This window comes from Eubalaena glacialis, chromosome 15, assembly GCF_028564815.1.
Source record: "Eubalaena glacialis isolate mEubGla1 chromosome 15, mEubGla1.1.hap2.+ XY, whole genome shotgun sequence".
Classification (NCBI taxonomy): domain Eukaryota; kingdom Metazoa; phylum Chordata; class Mammalia; order Artiodactyla; family Balaenidae; genus Eubalaena; species Eubalaena glacialis.
Genome location: NC_083730.1, coordinates 87,962,518 through 87,988,157, shown reverse-complemented (window position 1 = coordinate 87,988,157; position 25,640 = coordinate 87,962,518). Strand labels below are relative to the sequence as shown.

Sequence of the window (25,640 nt, the reverse complement as noted above, 5' to 3'; positions counted from 1 at the left end):
CCTGGAGGACGCCTGCATTTTACTCTTCTTTAAGCAGAAAGTCGAGCTGAGATGGAGGAGGAGAATGTGCACAGATTAAGCGCTCATGGTTTGCTGCTGAGAGAGGTTTTTCTGCTATTTCAGTGAACCTCAGGACCGTCCACGCTAGAAGCTCGTTTGCTCTCTATCTAAACGCAGGAATCACAGCCAGTGGCCCAGATGCTTCTGTCCCCTAGGGTCCCCCAGCTGCCTCAGAGGCTGTCATTTCACTGTCACTGCCTAGGGTGGGGCAGGGACTACGGCCGGATGACATGCTCATCCTTGGCCGGCTGCGTGATGGATGTCCTTTCCGCACGTGCTAAGCAGTGCCTTTATGCTCCTTCGTGACCATGAGGATGCACATTAGCTCATTAACGGCCGCCCAGCTGCTGGGTGAGGTCAGTGCTCATCTCACTGCAGCACCAGTGGGGGTGGGTGGGGCCTGGGAGCCAGGACAGGGGAGGGAAGTGGCCCACTCGGGCCTGCTGGATCCTCTTCTCTGCCTGACACTGGATTGGTGGGATTTCAGGCTGAGGCCAGTTCTTTATCAGGGGGCTGACAGGAAAGGGGTTTCCCGTGGTGGTCACGATGATGATGACAAGCTAACATGGAGGCCCTGACTGTGTGCCGGGTGCTGTGCTGAGCGTGAGTGTCCTTCCATTGTGCCTTCCCAGCCTGATGAAGCCTGGTCTGCGATCACCTTTTATAGACGGGGCCCCAGGCTAAGAGAGCCACTCACCCACGGTCACTGGGAAGTGGCGAGCGGGCACTGAAGCCCAGGCAGCCCGGGTCTGTAGCCCAGACCTGCCCACCAGGCTGTCCCGCCTCGGGCTTCCCCTCTGGTCCCCCGTGCCTGCCATTCTGCCATCCCTGCGTTAGCCTCCTCCTCATAGATTCCATCACTGCTCAGCCTCCTGGGAGGGATGTTGCCATTGGAAAAGCTGTTCCCTGAAGTGGGTCTTGGGCAGTAGGGGAGTGGGGTGCCTGTGAAGGGGGGCACAGGGCCACACCAGGGATGCTTGATGTCCACCCCCCCATGAGGGACCAGAGCCCCGAGTGGGCCATATCCCTGGGCTCATGTCTGGTTCTGCCCAGAGAACAGGCTGACGGGTGTCTCTGGACAGGCCCGTCGGGCCTCTGCTGCCTGCCGCGCATCTCTCCAGAACTGGGCTCTGAGTCCTCAGACCTGTGGGTCCTTCTGAGGGTCTCCAGGCCTGACAGGGGCTCTGCAAGTCCTTCTGCTTGTCCTTCGCCTTCTTAGGGCTCCCTGGGTGCTCCCTCTCCCTCTGTGGGTCTTTCTCAGTCTTTGCTTCTGTCTTTGTATGTCTCTGTCTCTCTGTCCCTGTGTCTCTGTCTTTCTCTGCCTGGGGTGTGTGTGTCTACTATGTCTGTCTGTCTCCGTATCTCTGTTTCTCTCTATCTCTGTCTCTGTGTCTGTCTGTCTGTCTTTCTCTCTCTTCTCTTCCTGGACCCCATGGGTGTGGGGGAGTGATGGGTCCAGTGTTGGGGCCTGGCTGGACCAACTACTGTAATTGCTCCAGGCTGTTAAGAACACTTGGAAAGTATGAGCAAATTTTGGGCAAGGGAAGAAGCCAGGGGAGAAACACAACTCTGAGGGAGTTCAGATGTTTTTTGCATCTGCTGTGTAGAATTCAGCTGGGTACATGAGATGGGAATTTGATGGGATTTTTTTTTTTTGTTAACAGCCCCTCCCTCCCCACCGGCCCCGGCTGTGTTCCTTTTTCATATAAAAATGTAAAATATAAAATATAAAAATGTCCTGTTTTATAATGCTTCCATAGCCTTCAGCCTCTGGAGTCCTGTGGCATCAGAGGCTTCCTTTGGGATTCACCAAACTTTGTTCTGGGACTTTAGAATCATCACAAACAGCACCATTTCTGAAAATCTCTTTGTCTATTGGGGCCCCGTTGGCTGAAAGGGACAGAAAACCCATGTCAAACTGGTTTAGGCAGGAGTCCTGGCTCATATAACTGAAATCGAGGGGTTGTTGGCTTCAGGCACAGCTTGATCCAGGTGACATGTTACCAGGTCCCTATCTCTGTCCATTTCTTGGCTCTGCCATCTTGCACGTGGTCTTGGTGTATTAACAAGGAGAAAGTTTGAGATTCCAGGCCTTCTTCTTCCCACATTCAAGGCCAAAAAAAGAACTTTCCCTCTGTCTCCACATTTCCAGGCCAAAGCTGTTGATCTCCCTGCCTTTGAGTGAGGCCCATGCCTGTCCTGGAACCCATCATTGTGACTGGGGGAGAGGACTGTGGGTGCCTGAGGCTGGCCCTGCCCTTTCCTGGGTCTGAGACAGGGGGAGCCCCAGGGGGTCCTCTCCAGCCCCCAAGGCTTTTGCTGCCTCTGTGTCTGTAATTTTACATAATGAGTTTTTCTGTTCCACGTTGGCCTGAATTTTTACACCAAGGGCATCTGATGGAGAAAATGGTGCCGACTGCTACCTAGCGGCGACTGGTGAGGGTATAGGATTGTTGTTTTCCTCCTGTGGCTTTGGGCCTAAATGAAGGCCAGCAGCCATCGGAAGAACCATCTGGAGGCCCAGTAGCCAGGCTCCCTCGATCCCATTCCTGGAAAACTCAGCACTGCAGAAAGCACCCTTTGCCCTTCAGGCTTGCATCATCTTCTATTCAGATTGAGGTGAAATTCACATAACATGAAATTAACCACTTTGAAGTGAACAATTCAGTGGCATTTAGTATAGTCACGGTGTTGGGCACCACCTCTGTCTAGTTCCAGAGCATTTTCATCACCCCAGAAGTAAACCTGGTACCCATTAAGCAGTCACTTCCTCCTCGCAGCCCCTAGCAACCACTGATCTGCTTTCTGTCTCTATGGATTTGCCTGTTCTGGACACTTCATATCAATGGGATCATGCGATATGTGGCTTTTTATGTCTGGCTTTTCTCACTCAGCATCATGTTCTTAAGGTTCATCTGTGTTTTACCATGCGTCTGTACGTCACTCTGAATCATATTCCATTGTATGGAGAGACCACACTTTGTCAGTTGATGGATCTGCCTGTGTGGTTTTGCTTAGAATAAAAACTAAGCCTGAACCTTAAGGAAGAAGTCATTGAAGAAGACGGATTTTCCCCATCAAGAATTTAAGAGAAAGTTTCCAGCAACTTTTCCAACAGTTGCTAGCGGTTGCCAACTTCTTCGTCTCACCCCTGCGCTGCTCCTGTCGGGTTTGGGGATGGAAACCTTCTTTTTGCTCATGTCATTTTGAGAATTATCCCTGGGTTGGATGAACTGTTTCAGGGTGTCCTGGCCCCAAAAGCCTTCTGTCCACAGCCCTTGTTCTTGCTGTGCTCCTCTCCGTCCCTTCTCAGTCCTGGTGGAAGATCAGAGGTGGGCAGGAGAGTGGTTTCCTACAGCAGGTAGCAGGACTGGGCTCCAGGAGCCATATCGTCAAAACCTTTTGTCTCAAGAAGCCTGAGAAATGGGACTTCCCTGGTGGCACGGTGGTTAACTATCTGTCTGCCAATGCCGGGGACGCAGGTTCAAGCCCTGGTCCGGGAAGATCCCACGTGCCGTGGAGCAACTAAGCCCGTGCGCCACAACTACTGAGCCTGCGCTCTAGAGCCCGCGAGCCACAGCTACTGAACCCGTGTGCCACAACTACTGAAGCCCGCGCGCCTAGAGCCCGTGCTCCGCAATGAGAAGCCACTGCAATGAGAAGCGCGCGCACCACAACGAAGACCCAACGCAGCACCCCCCCAGCAAAAAAAAGAACCTTGAGAAATGATTGAGGCTGTCGGGGGAGACCAGCCAAGCGCCCTGGGGCACAGAGGGAAGGGACGGATCTCAGTTAAGGGCTGGGGGAGGGGGCGTGGATGGGGGTTCTGATTTCAGGTGGCACAAAGGTGCAGTTAGGAGAGGGAATGGCTAGTGCAAAGGCCCGGAGACGCCCCGGTGCGCAGGCTGCTTCTGGCCTGGCGTGTGTGGGGTCAGGTGCCTGCAGCCCCTGTGTCTGCCCTCCGCTCTCCTATTTGGGAGCAGTTAGGGCCAAACACACGCACGCACTCACGCACACACACACACACTCCTTCTGAGTATTTCTCTAGGGGATCTGTCTTCTGTGCACAGTTTTGCCTCTAATTTCAGGGGGTCCTAGACCCTGGAAGGGATCTTGCTCTTGCTTTTCTGCCCAGACACATGGTTCTCAGGGATGAATGAATGCATGGTGGCGACCCCGTTTCTGCTGTGGGACCCCCAGCAACCTGGTTGCATGCTCTGCCTGCTTCTGGAGAGTTCTGAATGGGGCCTGGTCTCTCCCGTCCTCTACCCTCCAAGCCAAGGCTCCATCGCTTTGTGGCTGGTGACCTTGGGCACGTCGCTGAATCTCACTGGACCTTAGTTTCCTCATCTGGAAAATGGGGGAAAACCATATTTTCACTTCCAGGGTGGGCTGTGACAATTATGTGAGTTAAGAACACAGGTTGGCAAACTCGGCAAGCTCCAACCTGGCCCTCAGCGTGGGTCTGTAAATAAAGTTTTATTGGCACTCAGCCATGCCCATTCTTTTGTGTCCTGTCTGTGGCTGCATTCCCACTACAATGGTGGGTGAGTAGTTGGGACAGAGGCCGTCTGACCTACAAAGACTGAAGTGTTTTTCCACCTGGCCCTTTACAGAAAGTGTGCCGACCGCTGGCTTAGAGCTGTGCCAGGCCTGTGTCTGCAGGTTCTCCGTACCCTCATCTGTGCAATGGGGATGCAGTGGCAGCCCCCTGGGAGAGCCGCAGCCGGGGCCAGGGTGTGGGGTGTGCCGAGGACTGGGACGGTGCCTGGTTCGGTTTCCTAGGCGTCCCTGAGGAGCGTGGAGGCCCACCTCAGAGCCGTGGGGCAGGGCCACATCAGAGCTGTTGAAGGGCTTGAGATCTTTTCTGCCTTTGCCCCCAGGGTTCTGGGTGTGTGGAGGGCCTGGGAGTCTCGACGCCAGCTCGCCCACGTCTCAGATGGCAATGATGAGGCCAGGGTGATCCCCAGACACTGGGGCCCTGTGGGCTTCGGTGGTGTGTGTGTGTGTGTGTGTGTGTGTGTGTGTGTGTGTAGTACCAAGACCCCGAGGCCAGGAGGGGTGGACTTAGAATGGCACAGCCTCTGCTCAACTCGAGCTGGGGGGTGGGGTGGCACTTGGCAGCCCTGGGGCTGCAGTTGTCCCCGGGAATAATATGTCCTCTGTCCTCCGGCTGCAGCTGCCTTGGGGGTGGGGAAGCAGCAGCCTGGAGCTCCTCCTGGGGCCTCCTCTGCCAGCAGCTGCTGGCTTGGCCTTGAGGATGGCACAGGGCGGGGCTGGGTTTGGGGGCAGGACAACCGCAGCCAATGCCTGTGGAGCTCTGACAGTGTGCCAGGCTCTGAGCTGAGGGCTCTGCACATATTAACTCATTCAAGCCTCACAGCAGGCCGGAGGTGGGAATTGTCCCATTGTACAGATGAGGAAACGGAGGCAGATGATCTGCTTGTGGTCATGGTGATGCTGGGAGGTGGCAGAGTGGGTGGGGATTTGAACCCAGGGCTGTACAGGTGAGTGCTCCGGGACAAGGACTGGGTTTTATTTTTTTATTGAGCATCCAGCACAGCTTGGATGCTCAATAAACTTTTGTTGGTGGAATGAAGGAGTCGCCTAATAACTCAATGAAGGATTCCCTTGTTTGTTAAACACATTTTTGAAAACAACTTCATTACACAAAGAGTAATACTCAGTGAAGGAAAATCAGAAGAACACTGGTAAATTAAAAAGAAGAAAGTGAAAATACCCGCCTTCTCCCCTGCTGTCCCGATAACTACTTTTGACATCTCTGTATCCCGTTCTCATAGTTTTCCTGTGTGTTTGTGTATATTGTCTACAAAACTGGGTTTGCACTGTGTACGATATTCTGTAACTTGCTGGTTTGGACCGAGCATCGTGAATAAGTGTTCACGGAGCATCAGCCTGGAGGTTGTGGGTCTTGGTGCCGGTTCTCGAGGAGTTTGGTCTGGTGGGAGGGCACAGACGGGGTAAGTGGGGTAAGAGAGAGGTGTGTTATGGGGAAAGGAAAGAGGGAGGGCTTCACGACTTGAGGGACAGTTGGGGAAACTTGCATGTAGGAGGATAAAAAGGATCTGCACTTTGGAAAAGGCTGTGGAGGGAACACCTGGCAGGAGGACCAGTGAAGGCAAAGGCAGAGAGGTGGGATCAGTAAGCAACCCTGTATTTGGCTCATGGGTGCTGGCACGACAGATGCCCGGTGTGTTGGTGCCTGAAGTCATGGCTGGAAACTTGCGGTTTGTTGGGGGATGGGGGTGCCCCCTGCGCTGATTCCACACCTGTTTTTCCTCCACCGCAGGACCGCAGCCTGACAGGCAAGCTGGAGCCAGTGTCTCCTCCCAGCCCCCCACATGCTGACCCTGAGTTGGAGCTGGTACCTCCACGGCTCTCCAAGGAGGAGCTGATCCAGAATATGGATCGGGTGGACCGCGAGATCACCATGGTAGAGCAGCAGATCTCCAAGCTGAAGAAGAAGCAGGTACGGGTGGGTGGGGGAATGGCGGCTCTCAGCTCCCGATTCAGCAGCAGCTGCTGCTGAGAAGATAACAACACTAGTAGTTATAGCAGTTGTGAATGTGTGCTGAGCACTGCCCATGTACTGGCTCATTTTTATGCCCTTTACGTTTATTGGACAAGAGAGCTGTTTTGTGTGGTGCTGTCCGAGGGAGCTTTCTGCAATGACGGAAATGTTCTAGATCTGCACTGTCTACAATGGTAGCCACTACCCATATGTGACTGTTGAGCCCTTGAAATGTGCCTAGTGCAGCTGAGGAACTGAATTTTTAATGTAGTTTAATTTGAATTGAAATGAAATTTACACTTGAACAGCCACATGTGGCTACTGTACTGGACGGCACAGGAACGATGGGTGGGAGGTCAGCATTTACAGCCAGGCTGTCCAGACATGTGGGGTGGGCAGTTACTTCTCTGTGCCTCACTTTCCTCAACCATAATGTGGGGGGAAATATCACGTGACTCTGACCCTAGCTCTGGAATCTGTATGAGCTGGGCCTCCTAACTCTGCCTTGGAACATTCACCTCTCTGAGCCTCGGTTTCTCGTCTGTAAGATGGGCACAGATATGACACCACCTCATAAGGTTGTGAGGAGGGAACAGGGTCATGTGGTGAAAAGAAGTCCTCATTGTCACTGTCGAAACCAAAGAAAAGTTAACATAAAGATTAATGATATTAACTTTATGATTTTATTTTTCATATTAATTGATAGAAAGTTAGTTGATAATCTGCCTTTTCCCGGGTCTTCTCCTGCTTCCCTCTGTGGCATCTTCAGGTGTCTGCTCAGATGTCCCCTCCACAGAGGGACCCGCCCTAGCCTTTACAGGAGTCCTCATCCCCAGCCATCCTCTACCCTGGGGGTCAGCAAATCCAGCCAGATCCAGCTCAATGCCTGTTTTTGTAAATAAAGTTCTATTGGCACACAGCCACGTCCATTTGTTTACACATCATCTGTGGCTGCTTTTATGATACAGCCACAGAGCTGGGTGGTCACGACAGAGACTGTGTGGCCAACAAAGCCTAAGTTATTTACTCCCTGGTCCTTTACAGAAAAAGTTTGCCGCCCCTGCTCTAGCCCGTTACCCTGCTTGATGGTGTCACCATTTGAACTGATACGTATCTTGCTTTGTGACATTGTGGTCGTCTCACAACAACGGTGTAAAAGCAGAGTTCTTGTCTCCTGTTCCCTGCTGTGCTCCTAGCAATGCCAGCACGTAGTAGGTGCTCCTTAAAAACTGTGGATTGAGATAATGTGATACATGTGTTGACCCTGGGGGAAGCAGGGTCACACCGATCCCCTCCAGGTAAGGATGTATGGGCTCCATGGAGGATCAAGGACCCACTCTGGCCACCATGGGCAGTAGAGGGAAGGCTGGTGAGAGATGCTTCCCGGAAGCCAGTTCAGGGCTATGTGAGTGGAATTTGAAAGATGTGCAGTGGGAGGGGAGCATTGATTCCAAGAGGCCTCGGGGCTGACGTTCGCCTGGGGGGACCTGAGGATGGTCCAGAAGCTGGATTGGTCAGTGAGGCTCGGCCAGCTGGGGGTGGTAGGTGGGCTTCCAGGATGGCAGCTCAGCGTGCAGGGAGGCCGGGCCCCGGTTGGAGTCAGGCAGGCGTTGCCAAGGCCAGTGGAGTGCTGGGACCTTTAGTCCCCCTGGGCCTGGCTTTGGGGCCAGGCTGAAGCCACAGGCCATGTGCACACGTTTGTGACTGCAGCCAGAAGCCACGTGGCTCAGGGCAGCCCTCGATAGATTTTTGGTTTTTAATTCCACTTTGGCATTTTTCTTTTTTAACTAAAATTCACAAAACATAGAATGACTCATTTTAAGGTGAACAGCCCAGCAGCATTTAGTACATTCACGGCGTTGTGCAACCACCCTTTCTGTCTAGTTCTAGTTCCAAGACATTTTCATGACCCCAAAAGGAGACCCTGCACACATTCGCAGTCACTTCCATTTTCCCTTCCCCAGCAGCCACTAATCTGCTTTCTGTCTCTATGGATTTGTCTGGACATTTTCTATAAATGGGATCAAACACTGTGTGGCATTTTGTGTCTGGCATCTTTCACTCAGCATCATGTTTTCAAGGTTCGTCCATGTTGCAGCCTGTGCCAGTGCTTCATTAATATTCCACTGTATGGGTGGATGGACCACGTTTGTTTATCCATGCGTCAGTTGATGGACGTTTGGGTTACCTCCACCTTTTGACTATCGTGAACCACGCTGTGAACTTTTGTGTTCATGTTTTTGAGCACCTGTTTTCAATTCTTTGGGTCTGTACCTAGGGATGGAATTGCTGGGTCCCATGGTAACTCTGTGTTTAACGTTTGGTGCCTCAGGGAGGGCCACCTTCACTGACTGGCGAGAATCTCCTTTCTGGCTATGTATTCCTTCCATTTCTTGGCTTAGTTTGTTTTGCACTGTTCGGAGGGATTTCAATGTTTTGGCAGGTGCTGGCTGCCCTTCTGAAAGCTACCAACAGGGGTCACTGTGGGACTGAGGCAGCTCGGCTCAACCCTCCAGGCCTTTGGGCCAGCAGAAGCCAAAACTGGATTTTCTGGCTCTTTCTGCGTGGCTCTCCTCTTGGCCGTGTTTTTGAGTTCATAATGGTTTGCTCCATGGTCATGGGCAGGATGTGTGAGCCTTGTGAGCAAAGAACAATGTCCTCATCTCACTCAAGGTGCCCCGTCAGATTGTACACCTTGGCACTGGCCTCCTGTGTGACCTTGGGCCAGTGTCTTAAGCTCTCTGGTCTTTGCTTTGCCTTTTTGGTATAAAGCAGACAGCAGCATGAAGGGAAGTCTTTTATGGTGTTTGGAGGAGGAGGGTCCAGTATGAAGACCACAGGGCAGATGACGATGACGATGATGATGAGAAGCTGCTTTTTAGGTGCTGAGTGCTTTGCATGCATCAGCTCGTTTAATCCTCATATCAACTCTCTAGGATAGAAACTTTAATTATCCCCACTTTCCAGATGAGGAAAGTGAGGCTCAGGAGTTTAGCCACCTCCCAAGGTTACATAGCAAGTAAGTAGTAGAAGTAGTGTTCCGGTCTGGACAGTTTGGGTCCAGAGTCTCCACAGCCTCTCCTGAGGATGACAGTACTGATGGTGAAAATAATGGATAACGGCTGGCCTTCAGCGAGCCCCCAGTCTGCACGGTGCATACATTAACTCATCGGGGAGGCACAGCCATGAGCCCCACTGTACAGATGAGGAAACTGAGGCACAGCGGAGTTAAGCTGCTTGCCGGTGCTCACCTAGCTGATAAATCACCAAGGTTGGACTTGAACCCAGGAAGGCTGGCTGCAGAGCCCGGAGTTGGCGCTGGTTGGGCCCTCCCCTTTGGGAGCTGGGGCCTCTCCGGGGCTCGGAGTCCCTGCGGGTGACTCAGGGGAAATGGTTAGCAGCCTGACTTCCTGTGTGGGGCCACCAGCCCTGCTGCGCAGGGGTGCCGCCCTCCCGCCCAGGGGCAGGGGGCGCTGCCTCTCCTTCCGCCTGCTGGCATGCTCACCACTCCACTCTCCCCGCTCGCTCCCCACAGCAACAGCTGGAGGAGGAGGCCGCCAAGCCACCGGAGCCTGAGAAGCCCGTGTCGCCACCACCCATCGAGTCGAAGCATCGCAGCCTGGTGCAGATCATCTACGACGAGAACCGGGTACGCCCTGACCTGCCCCGCAGAGCCCCTACACCACCTTCTCCTGCTCGCCCTGTGCCGGCCACCAGGTGGGATGCAGGTGTCGCTGTGAAGGGCCTGGCTTTCTCCTGGGGCCTTGGTGTTCCCATCTGTGAAATGGGAACCTGTATGACACCCGCCCCGCAAACCTGGGTTTGTGTGTGGGAGGGAGAAAGGGTGGCCAGTGGAGACCCATCTTGTTGTGGCTGTGGTTTGTTCTGCTCAGACATGTGGACTGGTGTGGACCGTGGCTGGCCTGTGGGATGCAAATGAAAATGCAGGCATTAGGTCATAGGAGAGCTTCAGCGGCCAGTTGATCAGCAGGGGGGGGGGCGGCAGGGGGGGACGGCAATCACTTAGGTACTCACGCAGAAGAAATTCCTGTAATGCAGAAAACAATAGTAATATTATTCATCACAACAGCAAACATTGGTTGAACAGCTCTTCCAGGCGATGGGCCAGGTTTTTTACATAGCAGTCCTCAGAGGGTAGGTATGGTGATTGTTTCCATTTAACACAGGGAGAAATTGAGGCCCAGAGAGGTTAGGTGACTTGTCCAAAGTCACACAGCTGGGAAGCGGTGGACCTGGGATTTGAACCCGTGGGCCATCAGATCCCAGGGCCTGATTCATCAGCACTGGCCTCTGCTTACATTTAGCCCTGGAAAGGGCTGTTGGATGGTTGAATGCAGGGTCTGTAGCAGACAGTGGGGGCTCATAGAGATCTGTGGAGGGCAGCTGCTGGGTGTCTGGAGGGGGAGGGGCTCAGGGTACCCAGAGCAGAGTGTCTCCCAGGGGCTGAACCCCAAGGCTTGAGCTGCTCTAGAGCCTGGGAACGTGTGATTGGTGCCTAGGGCTATAGCTCCAGTTAGGAAGCTATTGGATCAACTGGTTTGGCTATGCCTCCACCTCTTGAAGCTGCAACAGATGCAGGATGAGACTGAACCTGCTGGAGGCCTGGGAACTGTGTGCTGGGCCTTGCAGGGCTGGTCATCCTTCCATGCCCTAGCTCCCTACCCCAAGTAACACTAATAACAATCACAATGATAGGAGAACTAAGGGGCCACATGTGCTTTAGCCAGATGTCCTGGGTTCAAATCCCATCTCTACCACTTCCTGGCTCTGTGACCTTGGGCAAATTAATTAAGTCTCCCTGCAACCCATGTTCCTCACCAGTAAAATGATGATAATTATAGCACCTACCTTATACCATGGTGTGGGGATTAAATGAGTTCATTACGTAGTGCCCTTAGAACAATGCCTGGCACCATGTAGGTGCTAGCTGGCGCTATTAACTGTTGTCATCATTGTAGTCTTTGTTATTCTTTTCTTCTTGTTATTGTTTATATTTTGCATGATTTCATTTATTCCTGTCCAGACCCGTATAAGATAGGTACTATTATTCTCTCCATTTCACTCATAAAGAAGCCATGGCTCAGAGAGGGAAGGTGACCTACTTGAGACTGCACAGCAAGTGAGCTTTGAGCCTGGCGATCGGAGCCAGGGTTGAGTTGGCTCCAGGAGCCTGTGGTAGAGGGGACAAAGGCAGAGCTCCTGGATCTGTCACTCCAGGCAGCCCCTCTGCCTGTCCTCCCTGATCCTTGGGTGGGAGAGCAGGCACAGTTCCCTCCAGCAGCTGTGGTGGCAAGTTGATGGCTTTGCCCAGGATGTCACCACAGTGCCCTTGGCCCTTTTTGGGGGCTCAGTCTTTTGGGGGCCGGCAGACTCTAGCAGGCTGGAGCCCTCAGCCCTCCCCAGCCAGACAGACTCGAAGGCACAGGCCTTTGGTGCCCCCTGTGGGAAATTTGCTCCACGTTCCATCCCAGCCACTCGTCCCCACTTCCCTGGGGGTTTGCCTAAGCAGTAATTTGGGGGGTTTCCCTCCGGGTCTCACCAGGTTCTCCCCAAAGAGCTATAGCTACAGATCTGATTGGTCTTTGGCTCCTTGGCCTCAGCACTCCCCCTCCCTCAGCAGCAGTTAAGACGCCCCTTCCCAGGTCTTACCCTGGGTGGTCCCCCTGCCAGAATCCCCGCTTCCTCCTGCCCTGATTTTCTGCAGCTCTGTGTGAGGGAGGGTGGCGGGTGGGCCTGGATTCCAGGCCAGCCTGGGCCCTCACGAGCTGGGTGGTTTATTTCACTTCCAGGCCTTCCATTGTCCCGGGTCCTGGCCACAGTCTTTTTTTTTTTTAAATAAATTTATTTATTTCATTTTTGGCTGTGTTGGTCTTCGTTGCTGCACGCAGGCTTTCTCTAGTTGCGGTGAACTGTGGCTACTCTTCATTGTGGTGTGCGGGCTTTTCATTGCGGTGGCTTCTCTTTGTTGTGGAGCGTGGGCTCTAGGCGCACGAGCTTCAGTAGCTGTGACACGCGGGCTCAGTAGTTGTGGCTCACGAGCTCTAGAGCGCAGGCTCAGTAGTTGTGGCACGTGGGCTCAGTAGTTGTGGCTCATGAGCTCTAGGGCACAGGCTCAGTAGTTGTGGTGCACGGGCTTAGTTGCTCTGCGGCATGTGGGATCTTCCCAGACCAGGGCTCGAACCCATGTCCCCTGCATTGGCAGGCGGACTCTTATCCACTGCGCCACCAAGGAAGTCCCCCTGGCCACATTCTTGAGGCCACAGAGTTGATGTGGCTGAGACAGTGACTGGAAGGGCTTTGTAAACTGTGAAGTGCTGTGCCAGGAAGGGTCCAGGAAGTCAAGATTCTTGGGTACAAGAGGCAAAAACTCAGCTCAGACTGGTTGAGGCTGAAGAGGGGTTATTGAGTCTTGCGATGAAAGTTGGTGTTAGTTTACTTCAAGTATGTGTGGACTCAGGTGCTCAGACGAAGATGTTTGGGAGCACCCTGTCCCCACCTCTGCTTTCTCTGTGCCAGTGTCATTCCCAGGCGGGGTTTCCCAGGACCTGGAGAAATGACTGCCCGCAGCTCTAGGCCCACTGACCTCTCCCAGGCCAGGTGGGAAACTCTTCCCAGATGTCTCAGCATCAGTCCCAGGGTTGGCTCTCATTGGCTGGCTGGAGTCACAAGCTCACTTCTCAGCCAGTGGATTTGAGTAGGCTGATTGGTCAGGGCTGGGTCTTAGGCCAACCTCTGGAGTCTGGGGGTGGAGTCAGCCCCATCCCCACCCTGCCCCAGGGAATAGACAGAGGAGGGGGCTTCTCCCAAGAGGAGGTCAGAGGCAGTGGAGCGGAGGCTGGCCGGGCCTATGCAGCCTGTGCCCCCAACCCTGGGCTGGTGCTTACCAAGTTGGGGTCCCAGAGCACAGGCATTGTCCTCTCTCCCCCCCAGCACCTCAGGCTGGGGGCTTTGTGCCCATTTATGCTGGTTTCATCCTGATGGGGTTCTGACAGTAAGTGGGAGTCCCTGGCCTTCCCTCAGCGCCCCTACTCCGTATTTTCAGATGAGGAAATAGAAGCCCTGGGTAATTTCCCCGCGGCCTTTCAGCTAGTGAGTGGCGGGCTAGGACTCCAACGCTGGTTCCTGGGATTCTGAGAGCAGGCCTCTGCCTGGTAAGTTCAGGTGCGCCGGGCGCATCACACTTATCCTGTCCATTCATTCATTCATTCATTCAGCAGCCACGTAACTGAACATCTGCTCTGGGCTTGCCACTGTTCCAGGCACTGGGGGTGCAGTGGTGACCTCGGCCCCAGCCCACTCACGTTGGCTTTCTGATGGGGGGACATAATCACACTCAAGCCACCACATGCAGGCGCACTGAGGACCTGAGGAATTTGCCCCTCATGGTCCCGATCCCCCTTTCTTTCCTTTCATCTGTGGCCTCACTTTGCCCCAGCCCAGTTGACCCTTGTACTTCCTTGGATATGCAGGCATGCTCTTGCCTCAGGGCCTTTGCACTGGCTGCACCCTCTGCCCGCAGCTCCTTTTTCCCACTGGGCTCACTCTCTCACTCTTTCAGCTGTTTGTTCAAATGTCCCCTTTTCAGCCAAGGCCCATGTTGACCCTCTGTTTAATCCTGAAAACCGTCAACACCTCCTCTCCCTGGCTTTAATTTTGTCCTTTGCCCTTGTTCCCACTGGACATAATTCATGTTTTCTTGTTTATTGTGTTTATTGTGAACAGAGGCTCTGTGAGGACAGGGATCTCTGTCTTGCTCTCCCAGCTATATCTCTAGCACCTAGAACAGTGCCTGGCACACAGTAGGTGCTTACTAAATGTGTGCTGAACAAATGAATGAATGGCAGAGGGTAGGGAGACTCTTCCTCCGGAAGAGTCCTCTGGTTTGGGGGCTGTGGGGACTGGCCTCTGCCCCCAGTGAGGGTTGGCGGGGGTCCCCCTGCCTGGGCTGAGCCTCAGGGGCCGGCGGCTGAGTGGGCAGGAGGCCCCTCAGATGCCTTGGGCAGGAGCAGCCAGGACTTACTGCCCCTTGGGGGATCAATTGGATTAAATTTTAATCCTCCTCCCCTCCCTGCTGGCTCCTCTGAGAGGCGGACACAAGGGTCTGTCTCTAAATGCCCCACCGGCTGGAAAATGCAGCTTCCCGCCGGGCAGGGCCTGCCTGGCTATTCTGCAGACTGGGCTCTGGCTCATTATCCCTTCGGGGCGCAAGGACGAGGCATCAGTGCGCACAGGGTGGGGGCGGGGGGGGGGGGTGGCTGACTGCGTGGGCGGGGCCGGGCAGGTGCACGCAGATGGCAGAACAGGAGACAGGGTTCTTCTAGGCCCCGAGGGGCAGGAACGGGCACTGCAGGGCCAGGACTGGGAAAGGCTTCTTGGAAGCAGTGGGTGGGCCGTCGCCCCGAGGAGGGCATTCGGGCGCGGGGGTCACAGCTCAGGCGAAGGCTCACAGAGGGGAGGGGGGTCTCCATTGATCTTCAAAGGGAATGTGTCGGGGGTGGGAGGTGGAGGTCTGGTGGGTCTGGGAGGATGCTCACACTTGGCGTTTGGGTAAAATAAACACAAGCAGCACTCGTCAGCACTAGCGAAGGATGTGTAAATAAGGGACAATCGGAACAGCGCTGGTACTCTAGGAATTTAGGGCAGTGGGCAATCCAGGTAGATGTCCTGGGGGAGACTTGAGCTAGGTCTGCACAATGGGCTCTGTTGGGAAAAGGTAGAAGGATATTTGCAGTGGAGAGGACTGTGGCCTGTCCAGAGATGGTGAGGAAGCAGAACTCATGGAGGCCCTCTGATTGCTGAGGGGTGAGAAGGAAATCAGAGAGTAGGACCCAATTTTCAGCATCTTACTAGTAAAGTTTTTTATCCAGTGTGATTATGACTAAGCAGGACAAAGACGAATAATTCTCTTGGTAATAACCAAGACTGTGAAGCATTTTGTAGAGCATTTTGGGGGTCCAGGCACCCTGATGCCCAGCTTCAGACTCCCTTTCCACCCGAGTCGTGATTGGGGGCTTTCAGAGCAGCGGCTCAGGCCCCGTCCCGAGCCGGGCCCTTGCCTCTGCCTCTGCCTCTGCGTCTGGCCATCCTAGCTGCTCCTGGAGTCCAGGGCTTCCTCCAAATTCCTGCGCATACAGGGAGCGTTGTCCTAACGGACTTGTGAACAGGAGTCCATGAATTCCGCCTCACTCACTCAGTCGTCTCCGTCACACACCCGGGGGGGCTCTGGAAGGGGTCTTCCGGCTGCTGGTATGGATGAGGACGCCGAGCCTCAGGGGTAACTGCTCCCCGAAACGCTGTAGCGCTTGGCAGATGGACGCGGCGTGGAGGGGTGGGCAGCGGGGCCTAGAGGGAGATAGAGGCTGGGCTCCCGGGCTTCCTGGGTGGGTGGGTGCTGCCTTCACTCTGCAGAAGAGGAGGGTGAGGCCTGGAGCTCAGGCTGGAGTAGGCAGCTGAGGAGCGAGAATGGGGGCTCCAAGGGGCGGGGCGCCGGCCAGGGGGCTGGTCAGGGTGAGGTCCGGTCCCCGTGCCCAAGAGGAGCCAGGATTGTGTGTGTGTGTGTGTGTGTGTGTGTTTGGGGGGGTACACGTGCGCGTGTGTGTGGGTCCGTGTATAACTGTGGAAAGCTGTGCTCATATGTGTACAAATTGTGTGTGCGGCTCAGCACGGGTAGAGCCTGTGACTTCTATGCATATATGCATCCATGCACATATATATGTGCGTGTGGATACACGTGTGTTTGGGTCAGCACGTGTGGGGCACGGCTGTGGTTATGTGTGCATGGATACGCCCGGGTGTTTGTGGGTACACTTGTTAGCTATGTGGCATGTGTAGAGGCACGTGAGTGGCTGTGCGCACGTGTACGCAAAGTGGCTTGCATGGGGCACGTGTGTGAGTGTGTGTTTATACTTTGTGCACGTGCATGTGTCCACTTGGGTACACAGGTGTATTTGTGCATGCTGTACACATGCGTATGTGAAGGCGTGTGTGCGTGAGTTGCCTGATGTGGCACACGTGTGTATATGTTTGTGCTTTTATAGATGTAGACATAGGATTTGGTCATGTGGGTCCACAGGGCTTGCGTGCACCTGTCTGCGCAGGTGACTAAGGTCTTTCGTGCCGCAGGTGCTCTGGACCCCAGGAGGCCAGGCCGCTCGGACCCTGGGGTCCCCAGCAGGAGGAGTGCCGTCTCCCTAGTGAGACGCCAGCCCGAACCCCCAGTGTCAGGCAAGAGCCCTGGCGGCGGGTCGAAGCCAGGGGCGGGCGGACTGTCCCCTCCTGTTGGCTTGTGCTCCTGGTTTGTCCCCTGCAGCTGAGCAGGGTGACCTCAGGCAGTGACTTCCCAAAGGCTAGGCACTGTGGGAGACCCGGTGGGCCCTGGCGAAGAGTTTGGCTTTGGTTCTCGTGGTGGCGAGAAGCCGTCAGCCGAGCGGGTGGGAGTTTCTAGTGTGGGTCTGAATCTGTGGCCGTGCTCCATTCCAGGGTGTTGGGGGGAGCCTCCCCTCCATTTGAAGAGGGACATTAAGAAAGAAGTGACAGCATACACTTTGTTCCCCGTAGAACTTCCTTGTAAAAGTCCTGGGAGTTTGGTACCCGGGGTGAACGCGGCTGTCGTGCGGATGGGGAGACTAAGGTCCAGACGGGTGAAACGACTTGCCGAGGGTTAGAGCCGGGTGAACTCCCAGACGCGGGCCCCTGCTGGACAGATGTGTGTTTCTCGAAAGCACTGCCTGTCCGGGGGAGGGGCCCAGTAGGCAGGACTTCCCCGCCAGCTCCCGGGAGCTGACAGCGGACTTCGTACCCACCCCACACCCCTACAAGCTGGACCCGTGAAGCCGGGAGCGGGAGTGTGGTAGCACGAAGTGGAAGAAGTGTCCCCACGAAGACGTGAAGAGGTGGGGTGCCGGTTCAGGGCCTGCCTGTCCCAGCCTTTAGCTGCCACTTGAGCTGCGTACTTTGGGTCGGCTGTGTGACCCCAGCCTCAGCTTCCTTGTGTGTAAATGGGGCTGATGCTAGAACCTTCCGCAGGGGGTTCCTGCAGGAATCCACACAGATGGGGCTTCTAGAGGGTCCAGCCCTGGCACGTGTAGGGGGTCACCTGGTGTGAGCCGTGGCCTTGTCGTTATTGTTGACAGCAATAATAACAACAGCCAGCCCTTACCTAGCTCCCACCGTGTGCCAGAGCCTGAGTTTCGCGCGGTACGTGTGTCAGCTCATTTAATTCTCTTAGCAGCTGCATGGGGCGGTGCTGATGTTATCCCCATTTCGTAGATGAGGAAGCTGAGGCTAAGCGGTGGTGAAGGGACTTGCCCAAGACCACGCAGTTGGCAAGTGGATCAGAGCCCAGGCTGGCTGGCCGTGTAGCCTTGCTCTTGGCCGCCCTGCTGTCCCGTGTTCCAGTGTTGTGGCATCTTTAGGACTGTTCCGTGGCAGGTTTCTTCTGGGTGAATCGTAGGTGTGCCGCCTTTTGGAAACTGAGTTGTCTTAAAAGGCCCCAGGGCCACTCAGGGCTTAAGAGCAGAGCCTGGGGGAGGGTCTGTTAGGGAGCAAAGGAACTCTCACACCAGGTGTATGACGGAGAGCTGGTGCTCAGGGCGCACCTGGTCGCCTGGGCTCCCCGTGGCTTTGGCAGGTAAGGAAGGGGCTCCTCCCTGGTCTCTTCTCCAGAGGTTACAGGAAGTCCCCTCCCCAGGTGCCTGTGTTCCTGAGACAGTGAAGATGTGGTCGAAGATGGAATCCACTCTGGTTCATACAACACACACAGGCTTCTAGAGACCCTATACGGGTCCCAGATCTGAGACCCAGGCCCAGTTGTGTGATGCAGCAGTTTCCAGTGGCCCAGTCGCTCCAGCCCTGTCCTTCCTGTGTTTGGCATCATTCCTTTATCTAGATGGGCAGTTGCTGCTGATCCCGACAGAGCCTCATAAATGCACACAAACTCCTATTCATCCCTCAAAACCCAGCTGTGTATCCCTCCTGTTACCTTTCTGGAGAGAGTGACTCTGACCCGCTTAATGCCTCCCCCGTATACCACACGTACTTTTCCTGCCTGAGCATATTAATCTGCCATCACTGCTCATGACCAACTGCCCACTAGACTGGGTTCACTGTAGGCAGAGGCCGATATCATTCATTTTGTTTCATGCCCTGGTGCTTAATACAGAGTGGGTGCTCAAATGTTTGGGAAGCTACCCTGTTCCCTCCTCACCCTATACCTAGTCCTTCACTTGGTCCAGCTAGGGAATTCTTCCATCTTTGGTACCCCATGGATGACACTTTCTGGCTTTGAGGTGTGGCCAGGGCTGGGGTGGTCAGGCTGGAACCTCCCCCACTCTGCACCCCCCTCCCCAATAGAAGACGCTGGACCCATGCCTAGTGGAGGCCCTGGATGGGACCAGCCCATATCTTTCTCCCCTCTTGGAGCTTGGAGATCAGAAAAAGGACTTTTCCTTACATCATCTTTCTGTGCCTCAGTTTCATCAGCTGTAAAATGGGGATACTCCTTATATCTGCCTGACTTCGTGTTATGTGTGACTCAAATATTAATAATGCATGCCGTGTGCTCAGTGCTTGGCTCATAGTAGGTTCTCAATAAAATGGCAATCATTACAATAATCATTTGCCCCCTGATTATCCGGCCCCCAGCCACACTCTGAGGCTGCTGCTTGCTCTCAGGGTTTTGGCTTTGCACAAAGGGGGCCGAGATCATGGCTTGTTCTTGGGTGGGCTGGGCCCAGGGCTCTAGGCGGAGCTAGTTCTAGGTGCCAGCTTGAGCCCACCTACATACCTACCCTCTGTCATGGGGGCTGGGGGAGGGGGTGAGGCTGGCCCTCAGCACCCCTCCTCCCTGCTACGACACCCGAAGCCTGGGCCTCGAATTCTGTTGTGAGCAGGGCTCTGGGTCACCCCCGTTTAGTGGGTCTGGATTTGGGGATCATTGGGAGACGGTTTTGACCTGATGATGGTGTCTTGCTTGGCTTGTCCTGCCAGCCCACGCTGAGTCCTGGATGGTCTTCCCGAGTTTGGCTGAGTCAGGAGCACCCAGCCTTTCCTGGGTCACAGGAGGGGCACAGGTCTCCCACATGTGCGCCATGGGCACCCCGCTTTCCATCTGACAGAGACCCGCCCTGAAGTCATCACCTTCCACAGCTCTCTGCCCACCCCGTCCCCAGGCTGGCCCGGCCGAGCGGGCCCTGTGGTCCCTGCCTGGGGACCTGGACCAGACACAATGTCCGCCTTCACGGCCAGGGACCCCGGGGGTCCAGCCTGTTGAATTCGCAGCCGCTAAGCCCTTTCTGCCATATGTTCCTGTTTTCCTAATAAGTCCGGGTTGTGAGTGGGGAGGCGGGGAGGCCCCAGGGCAGCTCAGAAATAGTCACATGATTGTGAAATACAAGAATCCTAGAAAGGGTATCTCCCAGCGCCTCTATCTCGTACTCCCTCCCCCTCCTCCTCCCCCCTCACTGCTGAGGTAATTGTAGACACCCAGCCGGCTTCCAAGGCAGAGGAAGGCATCTCGGGCCTTGCAGGAGCTGTGCACGCCCCGGGCCCTGGGGGGCGTCAGGCTGGGGGCTTCAGGGGCCCAGCGCCAGAGAACAGGGTGCGTTTGTTCGAACCGAAACTTGGCGGGCTTGCCAGGGCCACTGCGGGGATGCTGAGGCCCTCTGTGTTTGTCTCCAGCCCCGGGAGGGCTTGTAGGGGGACCCTTCTCCAGCCCCGTCTCCGCCCCTGGGCCTGGATGGGCGTGCTGGGCTGGGCAGCTGCCTGCTGTGTGTGTGTGTGTGTGTGTGTGTGTGTGTGTGTGTGTGTGTGTGTGTGTGTGTGTGTGTATGTCTGCTGGTGTTTTTTTTTTTAATTCCTCCTCTTCTCCATCACCCTGCAGAAGAAGGCCGAGGCTGCACATCGGATTCTGGAAGGCCTGGGGCCCCAGGTGGAGCTGGTGAGCTGGGGAACAGGGTGGGGCGCTCTGGGAGGGGGTGGGCAGGGTGGCGGTGGGGGGGGGTGAAGGGAAGGAGAAGTCATCTGTTGCCAAGCCCTGCCCTGTCCTCGAAAGGGGGCAGGAGATCCACCCTTCGGATGAGAGGGGCGGGCAGGTAGCAACGGGCAGGCCGCACTGGGGGTGAGGAGGGGCGCGTCGGCACTGCAGCTATGCTCCCAAGCCCAGCCAGTCGGGCTGCAAGATTCCCCAGCTGGAGTCCAACCCATCTGGCCTATAGCTTATCGTGGAAAGCCCATACTCCGGGCCCGATCCTCTGAGTTCAGCCCTCAGATCTGCTACTTAATAGCAGGTGTCTTAGCCTCTCTGTGCCTCAGTTTCCTCATCTGTAAACTGGGACTAATAATAACACACATCCCACTGGGTTGTAGTGAAGATTAACCATACTAAGTTTTGTAAAGCCTGATAGAGAGTAAGTGCTGAGCGTTAGTTCTTGCTGTTGTTGTTATTATTACTGTTGTCAGTATCATTTTACTGATGGGAAGATGCCATGTCAGCAGCAGAGCTGGGAAGCAGACTCAGGCCTTTTCTCTCTCAGGCACCCGTCACCCTATGTGTCACCAGAGATAGGAAACAAGGGAGCACTGAAACTCCCGGCTGGTGGCCTTGGAGTCCTGGGAGAAATGGCCAGAGTGCCCACCTGCCTGGGACCGTCACTGTCCCACTGAGCGGGTGGGTGCAGAGCCACGGGGGCAGCGCGTGGGGACACGCACATAGGATGGATGCGAGGGATCCCCGTGCGTGTGCGCGTGTGCAGGCTGTGGGGTGGAAAAAAATCTGACGCATTTGGAGCCTAATTTTAAACTTGGCTTCACTGTGTGTTTGCCGAGTGGCCTTGGGAAAGGGACTCGGTTTTCTCATCTGTGAAATGGGGAAGCCGAGGATCTTGATGAGGGAACGATGAATTGGTGTGGGGGAAAAGGCTCACTGACGCAGCACTTGGCCTGTGGTGAGCACTGAGTGTCGTGGACCCTTAGGAGGGAAGAGTTGTTTGCTCCGGAGTTTTTTCTGCAGTGGCAGCTGCTCCTCAGCCTGGGGTCCGTCTGCTTAGGCCACTGAGGACCTGTGAGCAGCTGGCTGCCTACCGCTCCCAGGTCCTCTCGGGGCAGAGCCAGACAGGGAGTGGGGGGCTCCTGCGGCTCAGGGGCAGGGCCCAGTGCCTCTCCTGGGGTGGGGGACAGGCTCCCAGCCTGCGGCCTTGCTTCCCTTTGGGCATGCTTTCTGGGATGTCTCTAGCAGCCTCTTTTTAAAAAAATTTAAGTAGCTTTATTGAGATGTAATCCACATGCCATACAATTCACCCATTTAAAGAGTACAAGTTAGTGGTTTTTCGTGTATTCACAGATGTGCACAGCCATCTCCACAATCGATTTGAGAACATTTCACCATCTCAAAAAGAACTTTGTTCCCTGAACTATCACCTCCTTATCTCCCATCCCCCCACCTCCCACCTCCCCCCTTCCTCTCCCCCTCCCTCCCAACCAAACACTAATCTGCTTTCTGTCTCTGTGGGTTTGCCTATTCTGGACATTTCGTATCAGTGGAATCATACAATACGTGGCCTTTGGAGTCTGGTTTCTCTCACTCAGCATGCTGTTCTTCAGGTTCATCCATGAGGTAGCCTGTGTTGGTGTTTCATTCCTTTTTATGGCTGAATTGTATTCCATTGTATGGATGGACCACATTTAGTTTATGCATTTATTCACTGGTGGGCGTTAGGTTGGTTTAGCTTTCGGACATTATAAAGGAAGTGGCTGTGAGCATTAATGTACAGGTTTCCATGTGGATGTGTGTTTCCCTTTCTCTTGGGTAGATACCTCGGCCTGGACCTGCTGGATCGTGTTAATTCTGTGTTTAGTCTCTTGAGGAATTAATTGCCAGACGGTTTTCCAGAGTCGCTCCACTATTTTCCATTCCCACCAGTAAGCTGTTGCTCACCTCGGTTTCCCTTTCTTGCCAATGGGGCTGGCAGGCCTAGAGGCGTCACCCGACCATTTCCAGACCTGGAGGCTCGCCCTTTCCCCTTTCCTGACCTAATGAGTCCTGGAGGCTCCTGAGTAGGGGGTTGGAGTGTGAAGGGAGCCGCTGAGAGCAGCAGGGCGTCTGCTGGGCTCACAATTTCAGTGACTCTTTCTTGGGTCTCCGGGGGTGAGGAGGCTGTCCTCTGCTTGGTGGTCTCAAAGTAGAGGCTTCCTCAAGGCTGGTGGCACAGGAGGCGAGGTCTGGTGGGGCTGTGTGGCTGTCACCGGAGCGCTCTGGAAGTCGGTAGGCTCTTGGCTTGGTGGCCTTCAGTGGGGCTGGAGCGGGGCCTCACATCGACAGGGCACCTGCTGTGTGTCAGGCCTCGTGGAAGTGTCACCATCCATTTTCTAGGTGAGCCTCAGAGAGGGCAGGGCCTTGCCCAGGGTTACACAGCACGCGATGAAGCGGGGAGGTGTGCTGAGCCCACGGGGTTGTGGCTGACCACTTCTGCACTGGTCTGCCCTCTGTCGTGGTTACCACAAGGCCCGAGTGACCAGAGGCGTCCTCCAAGCAGAGGCAGCTCTGAGGCGCCCCCTCAGCAGGGCCTGCTTCGTGCCACCCAGCAGTCCGAGCTCAGGCCAGGAGGAAGGGCCTGGTGCCGCTCACCCCGGGTCTCGGGTCACTGGGCTGCACCCCGGGGAATCCAGCTCCCTGGAGGTCTCTCACATCTGCAGCCCAGGGAACAGTCAGCCGAGGAAGACAGTGATGAGTGCTCCGTGACCTCCCTGGTGGGGAGGCCTGGGCCCAGGAGAAACCCGCGCGGGAGAGGAAGACGATGAACAGCGCGGACGGCTCCAGGCAGGGCTCTGCGCGGCTCGGCCCTCCATCCCTGCGCCCTGGGGACCAGGCCTGGCCCGGAGCGGGCAGCGGGGGCGAGGGTGTGGGCAGCCCCATCCCCCCGCCTCCTCGCCCTGCCGCTTTGAGGACTGGTTTCCTTCCTGTTCAGAGGTGTTATTTTAAGAACGCGGTGTCACCGGAGGGCTCAGGGCCAGCGCAGACACTCCGTTTCTAGCAGCTCGGCCACCCGCCTCTTCTCGGCCGCCCGCCGGCTGCCTGCCGTCAGGTCTGGAGGGGACCCTCCTTCCTTCTGCCCGAGGCCCAGCTCCTCTTTCTTAGTCGTTTCTGTCTGGGGCCCTGCAGTCCGGCACATCCTCCCCTTTGTGCTCTTTCTCCCTCCGATTATTTGGCTGCGCCCCTATTTCTAGAGGAGGAAATGGAGGCATGGAGGGGGCGGGCCTTCCTGCTGGTACCCTAGGCCCCCCAGCCTCGCTCCTCTGGGGTCCACGGCAGGGACTTTCCCTCTTAGGTCTCGTGTCCCCTTGGTGGGGGCTGGAAACCTGGGAGGTGGCGGAGAAAGCTGCTGTGGGTGTGAAGGCCAAGGTGGCCGCGTGGCCGCTAACTGGAGACATGCCTCCTGGGACAGAAGGAGGCCTTGCCTGGCCTTGTGCATTCCCCCGCCTGCAGGTGGCGAGGAGGGGCGTTAGGGGGGACCCCCTCTGGCCCTGCCCTTCCCTCAGCAGTGCACCAGCCAAGGAGGTGTCATGATCCTTCCTCACCCCCGACCCACTCACACGTCTTCCAAGGCGGCAGCCTGTCACCATAGCAACAGCCAGCCAGCCGAGGCCGCCCTGGGCCCAGAGCCTTCCCTTCCCGCCCAGGTCTCAGTGTACCTCAAAGAATGCCCAGCGAGTGCCTCCTTGGGGGACAGCCCCTCTGGTCAGAGGCAGCGCACCCCACAGTGTTCTCTGACTTCTTCCTGGCTTTTTGCTGAAGGCCACCTGGAGGGGCAGGGTGCTGTGTCCTCCTCTTACCCAGCAGGGCTGGAGGGTGAAAGTGATTCCTTCCCCTGCGAGTTTGGCGGGTCAGAGGCGGGCTGGGACCCCGCTGCCCTCCCAGAAGCCAGTCTCCCCTTTTCTGGCCCATCCCATTTTGTAGAAACAGGCCGCCCCCCCCCGCCCCCCGCCCATCACTGGCACCCGGGGGCTGAAGGACCACTCTCTATGTGGTCCTTCAGCCCCTCCTGGCCTCCTTAGACCGTGGAGACTTTGCCATCTTTAAAAGCAAAAAAAAAAGCAGTTGAGTCACCAAGTCTGACATTTCCTGGGCTACTCGAAAGCCCAGTGAGGTAGGTCCTATTTGCTCTACACCCATTTTCCATATGAGAAAACCAAGTCCTGGAGTGTTGAAGGCATGTGTCCAAGGTCACACAGCTAGTGAAATTGGGGCCCATCTGTTCCTGGAAACTGAACCTTTAAGCCATACTCATTCCCGCGCGGCCTGTGTGTTATTGGCTTGTGAGGAACGTAAAGGACCGGACGCAGAGTCACCTGGGGTTAAACACGGGCATTTGATGCCCTGGAATTCAGCACAGGCACCTTTGTAGGGCTCCTTGCTGTCCTGAGATGTGGGCTCTCCACCATGTGCAGTAACATCTTGCCCCTCTCTGGTTGGGAAGTTTTGCAGTGAGTCTGACGGTGGTCTCTCCTGTTGCCTTCCTGTTCAGACACCCAGAGTGGGGGTGGGGAAACCTCCCCATTTTGAGCCAAGCACCTTGGAAGGGCAGCTGACTCAGTGTGGCGGGACGTGGCCTGTGCTAGCCATGGGGCGGCATCTCCATCCCAGGGGGAGTAGCTGGACTTGGGGCCTGCAGTTGCTTGAGTAGTGGTGAATTGTCATGGAGGGAACCTGGGGGACACCGGGAGAGAGGTGCCATTGTCCTCAGCCAAGGCTGCCTGCGATTCCCAGGGCAGCAGAGGCCCCTCCTTGAGGACCCCGCCCTGTCCACAGAGAGCAGGAGGCCTGTCCCTGGGGACACAGCAGGTTGGACCTGTGGCCGTGCTGCTCGTGGGTGGTCCCCATCGGCTGGAATGATGTCAGGAGGTGTATTCAGGTCCATGCTCAGGGAGAGGTTCAAGGGTGGGGCCTGACGTGCCCTCTTCCCTCACCCCGGGGCCCTGCCCTGAGGCTTCAGGACACCACGTCTCCATCTTCACCTGCCCGGCCTGACCCGTC

General features: G+C 55.7%; 1 protein-coding gene across 26 annotated transcripts in view; it reads left to right on the top strand.

The window, feature by feature from the left end:
- Window positions 1-25,640, top strand: part of NCOR2 (nuclear receptor corepressor 2) — a 223,007-nt gene that overhangs the window by 80,559 nt on the left and 116,808 nt on the right. For all 26 annotated transcript variants that reach the window (XM_061169327.1, XM_061169325.1, XM_061169328.1 and 23 more), the window contains 3 exons: window positions 6,371-6,550; window positions 10,128-10,241; window positions 20,493-20,549. In XM_061169327.1, the coding sequence (XP_061025310.1) occupies window positions 6,371-6,550; window positions 10,128-10,241; window positions 20,493-20,549 (351 nt within the window). The remainder of the gene's footprint in view (window positions 1-6,370; window positions 6,551-10,127; window positions 10,242-20,492; window positions 20,550-25,640) is intronic.